This window comes from Phalacrocorax aristotelis, chromosome 5 (genome assembly GCF_949628215.1).
Source record: "Phalacrocorax aristotelis chromosome 5, bGulAri2.1, whole genome shotgun sequence".
Taxonomy (NCBI): domain Eukaryota; kingdom Metazoa; phylum Chordata; class Aves; order Suliformes; family Phalacrocoracidae; genus Phalacrocorax; species Phalacrocorax aristotelis.
Genome location: NC_134280.1, coordinates 24,864,690 through 24,884,406, shown reverse-complemented (window position 1 = coordinate 24,884,406; position 19,717 = coordinate 24,864,690). Strand labels below are relative to the sequence as shown.

Below are 19,717 nucleotides of genomic sequence, written 5' to 3'. Positions count from 1 at the left end.
ACACTACAGAAATGAGGCCTAATGGGGTAGTTCTGACTCTGTTATGAATTCAAACCGTAGCTACACTAAGACTTTTTTAAAGTCAGAACAAGTTAGATGATGAATCAAAAGCTGAAAGCTGAAAGGCAGATGAGGGAAGAGATTGTCAGAACGCTGCTGAAAATGTCGAGCGTCTCTCTTTTTGCTAGTGTTTATTTAAAAGGTGAGGTCCAAGATTGCTGTGTTTTAAGGATTCATCGTGCTTTTCTTTTTAATTGGTTTCTATTTGCAAAGGACAGATAAATCTTTCAGCTAATTATGGGAGGCCAAAATTGGTATTTCTGGTATTTATAAGGTTAGAAAAAGTAAGCAGAAAATAAAACTAACTCATGCTTTTGAAGCATCTTCACACATCAGATAAGGCAGGTGGGTCACAGACACATTTTTTCCTACACGAGTCATTTGCAGGGTTCATAAGCTGCAGCTCCTTTACGCACTGGTTTCTAGTTGCAACCATTAGGAGTAAACACAGAAAAACTGGATCCTGGCAAATAACCACATGCACAACCACCAGGCAAAACTTACTCAGCTGTTCATTACATTATTACAAAATATAACAATATTGCAAGAAAGTTATGGTTGCAAAGTCCTGAAGCAACCAAATGAAGATATGACGAAGTTTAAGATAGCCCACACTTTCTTCCTTGAGCTTCCAAATTCAAGCACAGAACAGAGCTGCATAAACATTTCCTATTATTTCAGTGAAGAAACTGATCAGCTTGCTTTATTCTTTAGAATCATGCAGACTCAATAAATACATCAATAGGGCCCCTGTACTCTCAAGAGATGTAGTTTCAACCGACATATTTTTCCATTTTTGACACTAGTTACATACAAGTTTCTCAGACATCACACATTTTATAACGGCTCGAAATTTCCTTTTTCTCGTATAAGAATTACAAAAGAAAAAACACTGCTTACAGGTCAGTGTGCCTTTAATGATGCTTTTGAGCTCTGTATATCAACAAAGTATGAATATCAGAAAATTCTATACCCAGGAACAAAATACTGTTCTGAAGTAGGAGACACTATGCATTTCCAGTAACACGTATATATGTATGCGTGTTTGTTAAAAAACCATATCTGTTATACATGGAAGAGAATATAGCACTCATTTCACTGGAACTATGGCCACTTTCCTGATCTGTGATTTTGCATTGAATTGGCTAAGTGATCGGTTATAGTTAATAAGAATTTTCATTCTCAAACTAACCTAAAGCATCATCTTCCCTGACTTCCCAATAGGATGCTGGTTCAACACTCATCTATGTAAGCATTTTGCAATATAAAACATGTATTAGACATGATGTTGGTGTCAATTTACTTTCCTGAAGCTGTGTCACAAAACTAACGTGTAAGTTGTGTGGGATTTTTTTCAGATGAATGGGAAAGCAGATTTTCTTTTCATCCTATATCTGATTTGCCACCTCCAGAGCCATATGTACCCGTGAACAGGAGTTATCCCAGTAAACTAGCAAGAAATGAAAGTAGAGGTAAGTTTGTTCCATCTCTGCTGTTGGAATTTCAGTGTATCATCCTACAAACAATGTGGATGGGGAAGAGACTGGATGCTGAGGTTTCAAATTTTTCAGACTAACAGTCTGGTCACCCTTCCTCACCACACAGGAAAAAGCTAAACACACATTCACAGGCACAAGCCCTCTTAAACTTTTATTTGAGAGGGAATTGTTTGGTGTTTAAGTTGGAATTTGTATTCTAAGAGACCACCTCTGCCGTTATAGTCAGCCCTTTTGCTACAGGCAGCCAGAACCACAAAATCCCCTAGGACTTCCTCCTCATTTCCCATCTAAGTCCATGCACAACTCATTTATTATTGTGCCAACATTATCCTTGAGTTTAGTTATCCTCCCTCCTTGGTGTGTTAAATCCCTAATATTTTTTTTAAGACAACAGTAATATATATTCTCCTCTCAGCTTTTGTTTTGATGGGCTGATTAAATCTGGATGTGCTACACACTGCTTCCAAGCTGTGTTCTCTCATCATCAGGGTTGCTTCTGTATACATTTCAGTTTGATTTTGTCTTTTCCAATCAGTGTTCCATGCTGGTCCAGTTCAGATCTCAACCATGTCTTCTGCAGCAGCATAAATGTATCCTATCTTCATTAGTGGTATTTTGCCTGATACACCCAAGGATCAATTTACTTCTTTCACAACCAGTGATATTGGTGGCTCATAGTTATCCTCTAATCATCTGTACACTCAGATGTTTCTCTCCCTCTCCTGTTTCCAAAGATGAGGTTTTGGGCTGGAGCAGAAATTCCTGTTAGTCTCTGACCCGTCACTTTGCCTGTTAGCTTTCATCCCATTTGTATTACTCCAAGAATAATTTTGGTCAGGCATTGGAACAGGCTGCCCAGAGAGGTGGTGGAGTCGCCATCCCTGGAGGTATTTAAAAGACATGTAGATGTGGCACTTCAGGGCATGGTTTAGGAGACATGGTAGTGTTGGGTTGATGGTTGGACTTGGTGATCCTGGAGGTCTTTTCCAACCTTAATGGTTCTATGATTCTATGAAGAAAGGCAAAGTAATATATGCAATTTTTAATGTCTCCTTTCATGAGCTTGCAATGAAAATCTTCATGTAGGGAAAAACGTGAAGAGCTTTGGAATGTTACTGTGTTTAGAGCTTGCTACTTTCATTGAAATTTGCGTGTGTAGCACTGAGAAGGTATGTGTTCGCGTAAAAAAATAAGGCTAACAAGAGCTATCAATCTGTTTTGAGAAGGAACAAAGGACTAAAATACATACGCTTTCCAGGCATCTGGGGACAGCGTTAGTGAAAAACTTTCTTTTACAGTGTTTGAAGTTCTGATGTAGATTAATAAACTTACCAAAAACTCTACGAAGTTTTTTTTGTAAAATGGCTAGGCAAGAAAATGAGGTGATCTTCACCAGTTACTGAATTAACGTCTGGGATCTAAACTTCCACTTTAAAAGAAACCAGGAGGAGTAACACAAAAAACTTTTTCTCTTTTAGGTGGCTCTGGCCGAAAAGAAAGAGGTGCCCCTCCGCTTCCGCCTATACCGAGGTGAAATGGGTTCCGGCCCATCTTTGGGCAATGTCTGTTTTCAAGTTTCCTTCGAGTCAGCTCTCCTGTCTACATCATTGGAAAGCTGTCTGTTTTGCTTTATTTCCACTTTTGGCTTGTCAGCTGGAACAAACTTCAGTCTATTACGGAAGTAATAGATGCAGCTTATGAACTATAGTTGCTCAAAGCTATAAATTTCATTTGCTTATACTGCAGCCTGTCATGAAAGGCATTTTGTGGACCATACACAAAATATGTGCATCATGCTTACTGTGTCCAGCACTGTCCCCTCTGAGAGCTCCACAGGAGGTCTGGCTTTGAATTTAATGAGAGCTGGAACAAAGCCGTTTCATTCACTTTGGGTACAGTGGCCGTATTATTTGAATGATGAAGTACAATCTATTTTCTCTTTTAAAAAAACAGTTGCTGGGGAAAATCATGTAGCCAAGAACCCCCTGGATCCTTCTTTGCATGTCTAACTTGGCCCATCTCCTTCTGCAAGCCATAGATCTACTACATGGTGACCAAGAGTTCATCCTAAACCTTTTCACTTCAGCTTAGACAAGCAAATCTTATTTTAAACAATAGACAGCACGTCCTGCCCCAGGGATGGAGTGTGTCTGGCCTTGTTTTTGTCTGCAGAGAATCTTCCGAAGAAAAGCACAAGTGAGGAATTCAGCATAAAAATATCTCTTTTTTTAAATCCCTCCTTCCTTGTTTTTTAATAGTGTTACGCTTTTAGTCAGCTAATTGTTTCCTACTCTGATGTGGACCAACCCACAGTCATCCGTGCCCTGGATTATTGTAATGCCCTCTACCTGAGACTACATGCGAAGAGACCTCAGAAAGCAGCCTTGATGCAAATGCAGCAATTATTATAGTTGCAGGCTCCTTCTGTAAAGCATCACTAATAGCAGTGCCCCACAGAATGCTTTCCAGTTGTTTCGCTGGTACAATTAAATAATGAGTTTTGACTTAAAAAGCTTCCTGAGGCTTACGTCACAAGTCTCAGAGAGATTGTGTTTGACTTGTGTTACACTAGAGCAGCTGAGGTCAAAAACATGCGTAAGTGAAAGCTCTTTGATGTAGTGAAGGACATCTGAGGTTTGTGTGTTCGAGTGGGAGCATCAGCTCCAAAATTTGCTGTCTGCACTGGTTCAAGAGAAATGAGAAGATTTGGCCTTCAGAATTTACCGTCCTTTCAAACTTTGCTAAAAGGAGTCTCCACAGAGAGCTGCAAGGCTTACGTTAATAGAAGACAAAGTATTCTAACATTGTGACAGTTGGTTAATATCTTTAATGACTTCTGAATTTTGTATGTGAGAAAAGAGTTCATTGTATGAGTGCATTTTACATTACTCCTTGGGATCCCTACCAAGCCTGCATCAGCAGCTGTGCTTCACAGGGTGTTGCTCAAAAAATAACCCAAAAAACCCCAAAAAACCAGTCACGTATGTTAAGAAAATGTTGTTCTAGCATGGGAGACATGATCCTAAGTAAGCTCTGTGGCTAGAATGAGATCAGTCCTTGAAAATCTAGGGCCTTTAGCCGAAGAGAGTCTGGACCCCACTGAAGTGTTTGTATGTAGGACTTTTTGCTCGGTCAGTGGGTGTGAACGGGCAGATCCCCTTTCTGCCCAACAGCCTGGACAGTCCCAGTGAAGGGGATAAGACAGAGCTGGATTTGGCCAGATCAAATTTTATTTGGCCTTTTCAGTTTTTGTTTACAAAATCTTGTTAGCTGTGATAGCATTTGACTATGTACCTGGTTTTTACATTTTTATATCTAAGTACCTATTTTAAGTGACTATTTATGGTCTTGAACCTGCAATTAATGCGCAGGCGCAGAGATGTATCTACATCTAATTGCAGGATCGTGGCTGTAAGAGTTTCTTAAACAGATATTAGCAGGACCTCCACGTGACAGGTGCACCTTGGGATCAAAACTAGCGCAATACTGAATTAGTATATATATTTTATGGATGCCACTTAAACAAAGTGCCTGTCTCTTTGGGATATTATTATGTGAATAGAAGTCCAAATAAAATTTTTAGGATAATAACTTAAAGGATAAATTATTGTATCCATGTTTATAAACTGAAGCACTTATAACTTTCTAAGAAACAACATTTGAATTTAAGAATACAATATTTTCAGTACCTTGAGCAGCCAAATCCTTATTAATATCCAAACAGCTATGCAGCCAAAAAAAAAAAAACCAAAAACAACCCTCCAGAAACTATACCTTTTTTGTAACTTACCTGCTTCCAGCATGACTGTTTTACTTAATGAAAATGCTGCACGTTGTTCTGCCAATTCTCTGCATCATTCAAAATATCCTATATTTGATCTTTTGAGCAAGGTTTTCTTCTCAGAAATTCTGGACCACTACCAGGCGAACTAGCTTTGTCTCGTTTTAAAAGATGCTGTGTAAAAGGCCCTCAGCAAACAAGCTGCTTCAGTTTTAGCACTTCTTTGTACTATAGAGACCTCTTCAGAATGGATGTTTGGCATATATGTAAAATAGCTTAACAATGCAGAAAGAGGTATTTTTTTCACCTAACAACAACTTTACTATTTATATCTTTTGCTATAAAAGTCCCTAGATATATTCCAGAACAATGCAGCATTTTATCATTCAATATATTGTTTCATATAGCAGTAGCTAATTAGCGTATGATCAGTATTAAAGTATTTATTTCACTATGAAGAGTTAAAAAAGAAGAATGGAAAACATATTGAATCAGTGGTGCCTTATGACTTTTTTAGTCAACTTTTCTGTGTCTCAGTAGAAACGTTAATAGGTGTTGCTCGAAGTCCTAATGTACAGTGCCAACAGTAGCATTATGTGTGCAGTGTTCGAGCCAAGTCCTGCTGTTGTAATGTGCTCAGTCTGCTAACTTCAGATTGAGCTCAGTGTATGGGGAGACTATTAGAACAGTCTTTAGGTGAGATGTAGGTGGTTAACCTCACCCTCAGTTGTTGGTATTGCTCTGGAGATTTAACCCTTTCCCAAAACCAGTGTCTCACTCTGCTGCCCGTACAGCCCAGCTGACTTCAGCATGGTTGCATAGGTTATTAGAGGACTAAATCCGATTCATTGCTTGCCTATTAAGATTTAGTGGGTTTGTTTCTATGGCATTGTATTACAAATCTTCACACCTCAAACTATCTTTTTATGTCATCACTAAGACTCTCATTGTGAGACAACAGCCACAGATGTTCATTTTTGTTTAATTCAAGTCAGTAAATAGGAATAACTGTACTATGGGCAATAATTTCTGGTCAATGTTTTTGGAAGAAAAGCACATTATGTCTGTTATGACCTTCTGCATCAGCCTTTAGGAGAAGAGGTCAGTGATTAACATTCAGAATTGGAAACGCAGCTTGTGATTCAGGGACCATGTATTTCTGTAAATGAACTACATCTTAAATAAGGTCGCAAAGTTCTTGTGTAGAAGCCAGCACTTCCCAACACTAAAAGAATCATAAGAACAATTTTTTTTTTTTCTGCAGTACTGAACTATTAAAGAAGTTCCTTGAATTGTCATGTAAAAAACTGGACGGTAGTTTCTCCTTGCAGCAACAACTGCTTACATGTCACTTGTAGAAGTAGGTCTCTGTTGGAGCAGAGGATGAGAGAACTAAACTGCTGTCTTGCTCACATATATTTCAACACAACAATTGTCTGTGCAAAAGTATGCAAATAGAAAGGGTACTTTTCGCCTTGGAAGCAAAGAATGGAGTTGAATGATCAAACTGGGATTATTTCAAGCAGAATGTCAAATGTCAAGAGACCTAGAGAGGGCCTCTCAGCCACAGGACGCTGGAAAGGAGAAGAGCGCTCAAGGAAGTACAAACCAATTGGGTGAATGTTGCTATCAGTACTACAGTATAAATCACGATATAAAATATGTGTGTATGTAACACCACATTGCAGTGGTGCGAACACTGTTGCCTCACAGTCAGGTGTGAACAACCTCTTATGGCGGTACGTTGACTCTGTATAACATATATTGTAGGAATTTTACTCTTTCAAACGGTATTCACCAGAAAATAAGGAGAATCTCTTACCTAAGATATCTGGTAACAGATTAAGCGTAGCTAGTTCATGGAGTGGTTCTTCATGTACATTAGGAGAAAACGAGGATCTTTGAGCCTGTAGGGTGGAAGTGTCTGGACCATTCAGTTAAAATGTAAACCTGGACCATTGGCAAACAGAGGAGTGTTGGAGTTACTCAGCAGAAGCAGGGCACACATATATGTTCTCAGTGAGTGAGTATGCGGCAGGTAGGTAGGCAGACTGAAAGAAAAAAATGAAAACCACATGTCTTAAAAAAAGGAGTAACCCTTCAGTACATTGCCATTTTGAAATACAGTTTGTCTGTGATAAATGTTCTTTAGAGTAAACTAATGCATGCAAAGGAAGACCTCTAAATTTGACTTCCAAAGACACACAAGACTGTAAAAGAGAGAGAAACATAACTTAAAACATAGGCTGAGCGGAAAGTAACATATTTTTATCAGATGCTTAAAGTTTGAGCTTTTTATAAAATATTAATCTAGTTCTGTGAATTTTTTTTGCTTAACATTTTGTATGTGATTTTGTTCTCCTTATTTTTCTGTCCTATGCCAAATAAATTCTACTTTTATTTAATTGGTGGTGCAGACTGTTACACTGAGAACAAGGGTTGCTTTCTTGACAGAAGCATGTCGGCTTTAGGAGGAGCATAACAGTGAGCCTGTCAGGAGCTGGGGCGGGTTACTCTCCTCCTGTCCTGCCTGCCATTGCGCAGCAGCACAGCAGTAATGCTCAGAGGACTTTGGGCCTCCATACAGCGAAGATTAGGCACCTGCAGATAAGGAGAACTAATGCGTTTAGTTTAGGGTAAAGAATGATTGAAAATCTGTGGTCAGTGACGCTGTAGTTGTAGATGGCTGTTGTGTGAGCTATGGGCATTGGCTCTTGGCAAGGCAACCTAGGTACTTGCCGGAGGAGGGAGATGGTATGGGAAATCACTCCAGTTAACCACAGGTTTTTGTTTCTCATATCTCCACTCTCTAGACAGAAAGCTGCCAGAATATATAAAATAAATGAAACCCTCCTTTTGACTTTGGAGCTCTGTTCTTGATCTCAGTCGTTAACCTTTTCAGTTAATTTGGTGCAGGTCCCTCACAGAAAGGGCCTTTGACAAAAGTCCAAACGAGGCTCAAATTCAGGCTGCACTTCCAGCTTCTCCTGCTTGTTGATGCTTTCATTTTACAGACTGACTGGCCTGAGAGGCCTCAGCTTCCTTAAAAGGCCACAGAGACTCATGGCTCAGATGGCTTGTCGCCCAGAAGGCCACCGAACCCAGTGCCTGGACTATATAAATAGAGGAGCCACGATGGAGGGCAGAGACTGGGAGTTTGTGAGCTGTAAAGGAGCTGGCTGAGCAGGCTGAGAGACCTTTGTTTGCAGATCTTAGTGGCAGTAGACTTGAACAAGAACCTGAGGTGTGAATCTAACGATCAGCTAGTAGGACTGTCTATCTCATGTTTTACCAAAGGAAACCTGTTTTTTTCCTGGTTTTCAACAAATTAAATGACTTGCTTGACTTTGGGAAGAGGGAACTGAACTGAGCGTGCTGTGACCTAGTCATAACCACAACATAGTCCTTCCTCCATTTAACACAAAAAATGCTGTTGCTTTAAAATAAACCCACAGACTAGACTGTAAAACAGTTTTGACTGCTCCCTGCAGTTGCAGGAAGGCTCACGTGTTGCACGCAGCACACACAAAAATATCCAACTCCTTTGATCATGGTTCAACAATTTCCAATGACCTTCCTGCCTTGTATGCACAGTCTGCTCCCTTCCGCCCTCTCACCTAGTCTGACTCCATTTCACATGAGAAATAATATATTTGTCCTAGCCATTTACCAGTTTGGGGGCTAAATATTGGCCCATACATCTCTGTACAATTAATGTATTATTTAGGTTAACTAATGAAATAGATCAAGAGCCTTCAGGATATGTTTTTCTCTGGCTAACAGCAAGGATAATGAGCAATTCTTAACAGCTGCTTCTGCTATCTTACAGTTCTCTGAGAATTACCCAAATATGGAACGTGATGTAAGCTTGATTCCAAGTTTCATTTTCTGTTACATTCTTTGAGGTCCTACAAATTTTATTTTATACATAATGAAACTGTGTGGTTTACACTTTTAAAAGAGCTCATCATCTTCACTTGTTGAATAGGAGTCGCTGTAATCCTCCTAAAATATTCATACTTACTCATCCAAGCAGTGAGGGTCTGGTGCATACAGTGGCATACCAACTTTAAAAATGAATTTTTTTTTTCATAAGCAAAAATGTTTCTCCCCATACACATTGACTTCTATCTACAAACTGAGCTGTGCCTGGGCTCCGCTCCCCCTTTCATTTATATCACAATAAAAATTTTGCAGAGCACATGAGGGCTCTGTATCCTGCTGGTTGTTATGCCCCTGGGATATCTGTCCTGCTTGGTCTATGTGTGTTTACACAAATACAGACTGCTAACAAAAAAATTTGGTGAAGCATAAAAGTAAACAAGATGGCACTTCATCTCCACACTGCAGATACTGCAGCAGTGCTGGGAATAAAAAGCAGCCCGAATAATTTCTGTTTCTAATGTGAGCTAGTAAAAGCTTCTGAACACAGGGATTACATCTGCTGACTAATGTACAGGTCTTACAAAGACACCTCTGAACAGAATGATTGTTTCACATTGTAGGATTATGTACTTGACTTCATCAATAATAACTTGTCTTTTCTGTAACTCCTAAAAGCATTCCTCTAAGAATTAATTAATGCTGCCATAAGTCTCAGAAGATGCTCATCTAACAACTCCCTCCCATTACCTTTCTTGTGCCAAGGAAATCGCCCAGTATAAGCTTTGTTAGTCCATTCATTTGCATCCTAGCAATGTAAGCGCATTCTTCTTACATAGCAGACCCATGGTAAGCAGCCCTGCTATCACTCCCCAAAATTAGGCAGAACCGCTCGTTGTCTACCTTACAGCACCCAAAGACTGTAAGGTGGCAGCTTAATGGAAAAGGCAATGTCTCAGTTGTGTTAAATTTTCAGTCTCAATGGTCAAAACTCTCTGGGAAAGACTGCATAATGGATTCCTTCTGGAGTGGATTTTTCAATTGTTAAAAGAAAAAAACCTACTGGTTTATTCTGTTCTTTCATAGGTAATGGAAACAGCTACTTATATGTTAAAATTTTGATAACAAGGATTTTCATTTCAACAGAATTAGGACACAGTCATTTGAAACAGTTATAAGCCTGCACACTTTTCTTATTTCCTGCATCGGCAATCAGGCTCTTAACCTGCCTAAAACTTTCAATAGCAGTCCAGGTACGGAAATAATCCTTAGGAAAGGATAACTGACACAAAAATACTTTGACCAAAAGACAGAGAATAAATTGGGTGGCTGCTGCTAATGCTACCTGTGCCCAACATCAGCCTGTGTACTGAACAAAAACATCAGTTCAGCTAATCACTAATTCAATCTTAAAACATGTATTTATGGCTTAAGATACAGCTTCTGCAGAAGCTACATGCAAAATGTAAAATAGAAATCTATCATGAATGCTGTCCATATGTTATTGTCAAACTTTCTGCTCCACTACAGGAGGGCACTTTTTAAATTTTCATAATTTTCCCTCTCTGCTTTTACCATTTGTTATTTCTTCCTCAAATAAGTTATTTCTTCAAGAATGCTAGGGTTTAGCCTACAGAAATACCTTTATCATGTTGAATATGGGACTGTTCTTGTTATTTAATTTTTTGCTAGAATACAGCAGAAATCTTTGCCTAAACACCTCTAAGGTAAAAGCAGGCGGAGGGGCTGTTGGTTGCTGTTGATCCTTCCTCTCACCCAAACAGGAACCGCTTATCCCTCCCTGCAGCCAGGTCAGGGCTTTATTACTGTGTAACTCCCTTTTCAAAACCGTTCTTTTCCCAAAGGGGACTGCTTTGGCTACATTTTGCATTTACTTCTGTGCACAACTGTTTGGCTCTAAGCTTGTGGGACCACCGTACCCGATAAGGTGCATAACCAATTCCCTTCTGAAAATATTTTTGTGTTCACGCAGAGATGGGCGTTCAGGTAGTTCTTTATCTCACATCCTACCTGACTTAAAGTAAACATGTGAAAATTACCATTTCCAGTCCTCCATTCTAGCAGAAATTTTAGGAAACTCAGAGTTAGTGGTGAGCCCTCATGTGCCCTGTTGAGCAGCAGAGGGCACGGGGTAGCCCACGCAGCTGAAGGGCAAGCACGCCCAAGCTGTGAGAGCAAAAGGCAGCTGAAGCACTCAGAGCACTTGTGACGAGAGCAAGGTAAAGGCTATAGGTTAAAGTCTAGGCTTAAAACCCAGCCTCTGTCATATGTATGTTGATACTGGAACTAGTGGACCTCATAAATAATGTCCATTGCACTGCTTGTCGAAGACTGCAGAGCCCATTAGTACTTTCTGTGCTGCCTGAACGCCAGCCCTTGCTGCAGACTGCTCCAATCCTCCTTTTTTTTTTGTCCCCTTTTAAAATGGCAACTTTCACTTCTGTTATTTGGCCAGTAGCTCGGGGTACTTGTGAAACTCTGGGACCTTTGTTTGAAAATATAGATATCCTGTTTGTTTCCTCTAAATATATAGTTTATTCTTCTCAACAGTGCCTGCAGGACTGCTGCTGTGCTTTCATCCAAACGCCTATCAACTCTCGGTTGGTGCGTTTGCTCCAGATTATTGTTGATGTAAAACCAAAAATCCTGCTGTGTGCTTTAAGCGAATCAGCACATATCCTCCGTGCCAGGCCCTTCGTTCCTCCCTCTCATATACATACTGGCCACTTGTGTAGCAGAGGGGGAAACTGTAAATCCATTTTTTAGCTGCAAACGTTGCTAATATAAGTCCAAGTACAAGCGTGCATCATAAAATGAGGAACTCTGTATGTTTGTGTTTGGTTTTAACTACGCAGGCAGCAATAGGTGTGATGCACCTCCAGCCTAGGAATGTCTCTTTCTGCTGAGAAATACTCTGCCTCTGATGCAAGAGAAGCTTTGTGTCCTGTAAGTTATCTGAACTTTGCATTCTAAGCAATCAGAGGCTCGATACATTATAGACGAGCATGTTAGACAGTCCATTAACAGCAAGAACAATCCCTGCAACCATCACCAGGGAATTTTATTTTAAACACTTAGTTCTAGGGCTCCCTTGTTTTATTATCTTTTTTTAACTAGCTTCTATTTCCCCCCCCACCCCCCGATTTTCATGCAGGAAATTATTTATTTTTATGAAAGGCCCTAGTTTCCGCAGCAGATGCCAACTATGAGTCCAAATGGCATAGTCTGCCAAGCCCTGCTGAAGCAGATGGGTGAAGCGAGGGCTTCCCTGAAGCTGGGGGCCCCGCTCACTGCCTGCGGCGGGATGAAGTCAGCGGGTGCGGGCACAGGGCTGCGAGGCTGACTCAGCTGCAGACGCTCATTCCCAAACCACCTTTGCTCACTCCACCGGCCCCTCGGCAGCGGGAAGGCGAGCTGGGTGAGGTAGCCGCCTGCCGGGTAATCGCCTCGTCTTCCTCTTCCCGCTCACTTCTGGCTTTGAGTCTCTGCCTCCTTCGGCAGTTGCATGAATTTCTTCGCGCAGCCGCTGCGTCCCAGCTTGGCCGGCAAGGCTGGCACGTTTCAAGGAGGGCGCTAGGTGGCACTTTTGGCTGCTTTGCTCAATTCTGCGCTTCCCAGCCAGGAGAGTGTCTTTGATGCTAAAGGTCAAAACTTAAGAGACTATGTCAATTAGAAATGTTTCACTACTATTTCATTGCTTGTGTCATAAGCAATTCATAAGCTGTGGTCCTAGTGTTTAACTACCAATGTTTTTGATTGTATGGTTTTGGTGATGAGCATATGGCCATTTACAGTTTGTCGGTTTGGGAACGCTACACACTGTCTCACTGTTGGTACAGCAGCGTGTTCGCTCCGGAGGTGTTCGGCCTGATCGTCCACACAGTTGCACAACTCAGGCAAGTGAAATTCCGGTATTGGCATAAAACTGATGCAACAGAATAACACATCTGAGGCTACTCTCAGTTCGACTAAAAGCAGTGTGCTATTAGATGTAAACAAATGAAATAACAAATAAAGTTTACTTGCAGCTGGAGAAAAAGGTAAGAATTAAACCAGAATACGTTTTTTATTGACAATGTCAAGTGGAAGTTACAGACAGTTGTAAGAAAGCCACTCTGACAATATTGCAGTCTTAAACCAAATATTTACTCAAATATTTAACAGAGCAAAGAAATTCTTTCATATTGTGAGTCAAAGAAATAGAAAACACAATCAGTCTGGCAAGCCATATGAGATTAAAACGAATTTAAATGAAATGCCAAATTGCTGAACATAATCAGGAAAAGGTATGAGGAAGAAACAATGACAGGGAAGAATCTGTAGGTTACAGAGGGGGAAGTATGAAAAAAGTAGAGGTACAGTAGCTTTATGCAGAAGAATGCAGGAAGAAGATGGTATATTAATACTCTCCTGTGACAAAGTAACAGAAAGGACTGAATGCTATAGCAGTGGTGAAATGAAGAAATACATCAACAAAAATCTACTGGATTTCTGCCAAAGGAGTCAATATACTGCAGTCAATACATGTGTTTGTGTAAGTAATAAATAGTGGCTTGTAAAATGGTGGGATATGATGTGATCACAAATGGAAAACTTAGTAAGTGGAGAGAGTTTGCAGAGATTTGGGTCATATTCTGAAAATATTTCCAAAGCTTTTAATTTGTGATGCCAAAATTGGTTTTGTGGTTTATTTGTTTGTTTGGGGAGGTTGTTTATTTGGGTTTCTTTACTAACCATTTGCTTGCTGAATAAGCAACAGGTGCAACAGATCACACATTAGAGACAGCTTATTTAATCAGTGCAGCTTGCTTTAACACAGTTTTCCTGAGCAAAACAGCATTTATGAACTTCCATGCAATACGAAGAACTCTTCCATTTTTGTTTTGGAGGAATTAGGCTGCGTTTGAGTAGTCTTACGGTGACTGAGCAGTAAGAGCATTGAGAACGTGGAAGTAACAAGCTGCCTATGTCAAAATGAATAAATGGGTTTTCTTAGGTCAAGAAAGAACTGTAACTCTTATGTCCTGTTCTTAATAATTTCACCACATACTGTTAGTCACGTGGGTATGTGAAAATGTGAAAAAAAAAATTTAAGTGTCTACATACAGAAGATTCAGCTCTAATCATAATATGAGGCAAATGGACAAGACCTGATAATCATTTTCCGGATAAAGCATTTGAAACCGCTACATTAAAACAGTGATTTATTTGCATGACTTTTGCATACTTCTGGGTTCCCCCCAGCTCCCCCAGTCAGACTGGGTAACTTAGCTCATCTTTGAATGCTTGTATTTGACTTCAGCAGACTTACCTTCTTGCTGAGCCAAGTAACATGTTGGTAGCCTAGCCTGAGTGTTGGAATTTAGACACTTAGGAGGTATTTGCAACATTGTTTTGTCTTCCCTGAAAACAATTTCAAAAAAAATCTCACACTGTTGAAATCACATGGGGCTATTCTGAACTTTACTGAATTCAGTGCAATCTAGTTTGAACTTTTTTTCTTTACCTTTTTCTTTAGAGAAGTGAATTTTGCATACACAACATTTACTACTCTTACTCACAAGAGCAGTCCATTTCAACAGACCTGAACATACTTAATTATTGCTGAAAGTTTACGTTGATCTTCTGCAAGCTGACCGTATTAGCTTCACGCATTTTCTTTTGGCAGATACAATATTTTGAAGACTGTAATTGCACCTAGAGCTGTGTGATGTACCAATAACACACGCCCTTGCCTCAGCCACAGAACGGAGTGGAAGTGAGTGAGTATGGTACAGTAAACATGGACTTTGCAAAACCAGCTTGAACGTACACATTGTCTTACAAAAGATAGTATACCAAAAATACCAATTAAGTTCTCATAACCAACGTAGATAAGGAGGGGTACTACTGCGAAACTGTAGATGAGCAGATAAGCAGATTTCTTGAGAAGGAAAATGTTTTACAAAAGTGTTCTAAGGTAATCAAAGCGAATGTAAACATCTAGTGCATCCTTCATCATTTCTGTGTCAGCAAGCTTAAAGCTTATAGAAAACAGCATCTGGCCTCTCCCGGACATTCTCCCAGCCTCTGGGTTAGATTACTCTGAGACACAGATGCTGGATTTTTATGGCATTTAAGCCTCAAAAGTTTGGGAAATTTTTTCATGGGACTGTTAAGCGCCTTCCCTTTGACACCCCCCTTCAGAGAAGAAATCCAGGGGTCTGCTGCCTGTCTACAGATTAATTTTCCTCAGGTTTCCCTTGTTGCTTAACTGCCTCCTCAAACATAGGTGTATTGTAAGCCATAGTTTATTTTCCAGTAACCATGTGAGTCAATGTAAGTGATCAGACACATCTAGATAGTGTTAAGCACTTCAGGTTCTTCCTGAACATCCTACGCACAGCTGCAAGAGAACAGACATAAGAAGACAACAAACTATCTGAATCCTGAACTACATTTTTAGATAATCAAAGTTGGACATGTTTTAAGATGGAGTCAGCTAAGAAAATTTAACAGAGGTTGAGCACAGGTCCTTACCTTGTGCATTATATCATCCATTTACCTGGTAAGCAGTGAGCAGCATGATAACAGAACTTCTTCCAGTACTAGAGTCGCTATGGCATGTTGTTTGTAGGCATAATTCCAATTTTCATATAAAATTTGGCCTGTTGTCAATAGCAAAGGAGCATTGAGTAAGTATTTTTCCTGTAATTGAATCTAAGGAGATTACCTAAGAAGTGCTAGTCTCCCCACCCATTGTTGTAATTATTGTGTTAGTAAGATATTTAGAATTTTTTCATGCTGTTGAAAACTAGGTGCATAGCTGTCTGGAAATCGCACTGAGATTATACCTGTAGATTTCCAGACAGATTTCTTCCTGATGCATTTGCCAACATTCTTGCTGCCTGCTCATCTCTGTATTCTTATTTCCCCCCATTCTTGGAAAAGTCACTTTTTTGTAATATGCTACTGAGACGTTATTTAGAGAGATGTTGGTGCTACATTTTCAATTACCCCCGCTTCCTATTATAAGGCAGTGCTGTCTTTCAGTTATCACCGTACCCTAACAATTTGGCTACAACTTCCATGCTAGCTCTCTGACTCTTTCTAGAAAAAAAAAAAAACACCACTACTTTCAGTATTTTCAGAAACAAAATGGAAAAATGTAGTTGGTTACAGTAAATTCTTGAGGGCTTTTCTTCAGAACACTCCAGCGTTTCAGACTCTGTAACAAGTGGTTGCAGTTTACCAGTAAAGTAGCCTTCACATCAAGTACAAAGATACATTTGTGATCCCCTGAAAATCTGTCCAAATTGGCTCAGTTGTATGCCTTTGAAAAATATGTTTGTGTATCGTCACTTCTAGATCTTAGAAGTTAAACTCTCTGAAGCCTGTTCTGATTGAGAGGGTTAAGCATCTTGCAGCTCCTGTGTGGGGCCAGCCTGTATACATGTAATTGTCACAGGTAAATGAGTATGATGAAAGCCACAAGCCAGCACAACAACTCATGTAATAGTTGCTCCAGCTGCTTTCCACTGGTTGAGCTGTTGCCCAGCTCAAAAAGCATGAACTGTCTCCCATACACTCGGCTGACAAATTTAGTGGCATGTAAATGGATGGAAACATCCTATTTGAATGAAAATAGAACAGAAATCAAGGGGGAAAGCAGTTGTTTATTACATGATGGGAATGCTCAAGAGGAACAAATTAAGATTTTGAGGACAACTTTCAGTTTTATATTTATTTAGTAGCTATTGGAAAGCTTGGCTTTGCAACACCAGTGAAGGTGCTTTCTGTGATCTACAGTTAAACTGCTGGAGTTGAGTGGCCAGTGGTGGAGGGTAGTTGTGATCAGCAGTTTGTAGACAAAAATTTTGCCTCTCCTGTACATTAGTCACACTATTATAGCTATGGTCACCACTAGTCCAAATGTTGGGGTTTTTCCATTAATGCAGGGAGGAGTTTTGATATTTCTATGGGTTGGGTGAAATTCCACGAGAGCTGGTGTCCATGACTGTCACCCTTAGTTTACAAACAACTTAAAAGGAAAGTAAACTCTTATAAACTCAAGGTGCTGGAACACGAAGAGGCTCCACCCAAAACAAAGATACATTCAAGGCCAGAGAAGAACATATGGCTCAAAGGAAAAAGTCTACAGAGCTTTGCTTAAGTATCAGGTGAGTTGGTAAGATGTCGAACAGTGAGAAGATACTGTCCTTTGCTGTTCTGGGAAGAAGGACTTTGTACAGACTTCTGGGATTACGCAGGAGTATCCTGTGTATTCAGTACTGCTTTAGAAGGAATTCTTGGCTCCAACAAAGTTATCATTGCTAACTATCCAGGTTCAAAACATGCTAACAAACTGTGTTCCTAACAGTTCCCAACTAAGTGGAGAACTGGTTGTGTAATCCAGTAGTTTAGTTACTCATGGTGCTGTTCTGGTGGTGCAGTCTGGTTAACAAAGATTTCCTGTTTCTTAACAGGTTGTGGGGTCAAACCCTGGTGCTCTTCTTTGTTCATCTCAGAAATGGCTGCATGTCAATGACAGATATTTCCTAGGCTGCTTATAATATGTTAAAAAAATTTCATCAGAGGAAATATGCTACATTAAGTCCTAATTATTTACTTCCTTGCGTATAGTTTTCCCTTATCTTTTCTTAGAGAGCAGCTATATTTCACACAGCTTTATTTAAATAATTAATCTAAATTCCAAATTGAATTTTACTGTATTTTTCACACCATCATGTGCCTTTGGTACTACAGTTTCATACTTTTGAGTATTTCTGTTCCTTGGTGTTCCCCGAAAGACAACACAAGACCCAGGTCAAGTGCACTTTCCTGATCCAGGAGCACATGCGTGCTAGAGCTGAGATGGAAATATACAGGAGAGAGGCTCCTGTAACTGCTCATCCCCTGGAAAAACATGCTGTTGGCTGGTGGGTATCAGTAGCGATCAATGAGCAGCCTATCCAGCCAAACGTATGCTCTTGTAAAATAATGCACTGAGGGATGATAATATTTTAGAATTCTTTATTAAATGCTGAATCACTAGTGATCTTTTTTAAGAGGAAGAAATGAGTTCAGGAGAAGGGAAGACATAAATTCTTACCAAGATTTCTTAGCACAGTCTGGTACACCTCCCTTGCTACTCCCCAGAGCTTGTCCCTCTAAGGCATGTCATTTCTACAGTGAAGAGTGCAAGGCAGAAAGCAGAAAAAAAACCCTGAAAGATCCTGTTATACTGTACTTCTGAAAACTAGTCCAAATCAGTTTCAAAGTGGCCTTTGTCAGATGATAAACAGAAAAACTTTAACATTGAATAAATTAACAAAAGAGCCTTCTTTATTAGTGTTTGCACCAAAAAAAGTCTCACCCTAATGTTACAACACATGAGTGTTACCTAACAGGCTGTACCACCTTCAAATGATAAACATACATTTGTTGGCACGGCTTTGGTACAGGCCCTCACTGATGTTTCAGTTGGGCCATGTTGGCCCAATGGAGAGAGGATGGGGCAGGCATGAGAGGCAGAGAGGAGGTAGGTGCCGACTTCTGCGTCAGCATTGTTGCTAAATGTCAGCTGGGGTCTGTATTAAGTGTATAAATTTTTAATGCAGCAACACAAAAATTAACTAATTAAGCATCAATACCTTTAAATGAAAATGAAAGCAGACATACAGTATCAACAATATAGTACCTTCTCAAAGTTCCCAACAGTCATTTTTAAACCAAGTTTCTATCCCTGTCTGAATTCCTCATGGGATTTTCTTAGCTCTTTCCTCTCATTTAGTTCCCTTAAGTGTTATTTTTCTTGTTACTACTGATATTGCTGCTCTTAATATACAAGATCTGATTTGTTTCTGGTAAGGCTCCTGTAAGTATTTTGACAGTAGACCCTGTAAACTGAACCAACTATGGGCAAATTTATTAGATCATAGCTGAGACAGCACTTCATAAATTGCCAATCGCGTACATCTTTTTTGGCTGAGAAAGTTCTCCCTTCCCCTCTGTTTTGGTCTCCTCTGGATGTTACACGGAAGGGGAAAAGGAACGCCTCTTTCTTTGCCTGAAGTTGCCAGTTTGGACGGAAGGGAAAGCTCCTGAGCACACAGACTCTGGATGGCATCGCATCTGCCAGGAAAGCTCACTTCCTCCTGGTAGGACTCCTATTGCCATATGCCTGGCACAAAATAAGCTGGTTTGGGTCAAATAAACTGTGGAAGTATACAACAGACAGAATCTCACACTTGCTCTTTTTGAGGTAGCGATATCTGACTTAGTTCTTAGAAAATGGGCAGCTTGAACCACTGCCTCCTCAATTGCATTAAAAACAGCAAGCCATGAGAAAACTGGATCCTCTTTTTCAGCAAAATACTTGGCTATTGCCAGCTATTAGTTTTTACTGGGGAAATCATTTGCTGTCTGACCAGGCTTGAGGAACTGACACCACATGAAAACCATGGCACTTTATTTCTGTTTCTAAGCACTCTAA

General features: G+C 40.0%; 1 protein-coding gene across 4 annotated transcripts in view; it reads left to right on the top strand.

Annotated features, from left to right (window-relative positions):
* Window positions 1–7,745, top strand: part of WIPF1 (WAS/WASL interacting protein family member 1) — a 60,383-nt gene extending 52,638 nt beyond the window's left edge. For all 4 annotated transcript variants that reach the window (XM_075093492.1, XM_075093493.1, XM_075093491.1 and 1 more), the window contains 2 exons: window positions 1,419–1,532; window positions 3,038–7,745. In XM_075093492.1, the coding sequence (XP_074949593.1) occupies window positions 1,419–1,532; window positions 3,038–3,093 (170 nt within the window). In that variant the 3' untranslated portion in view covers window positions 3,094–7,745. The remainder of the gene's footprint in view (window positions 1–1,418; window positions 1,533–3,037) is intronic.
* Window positions 7,746–19,717: the final 11,972 nt, after the last annotated feature.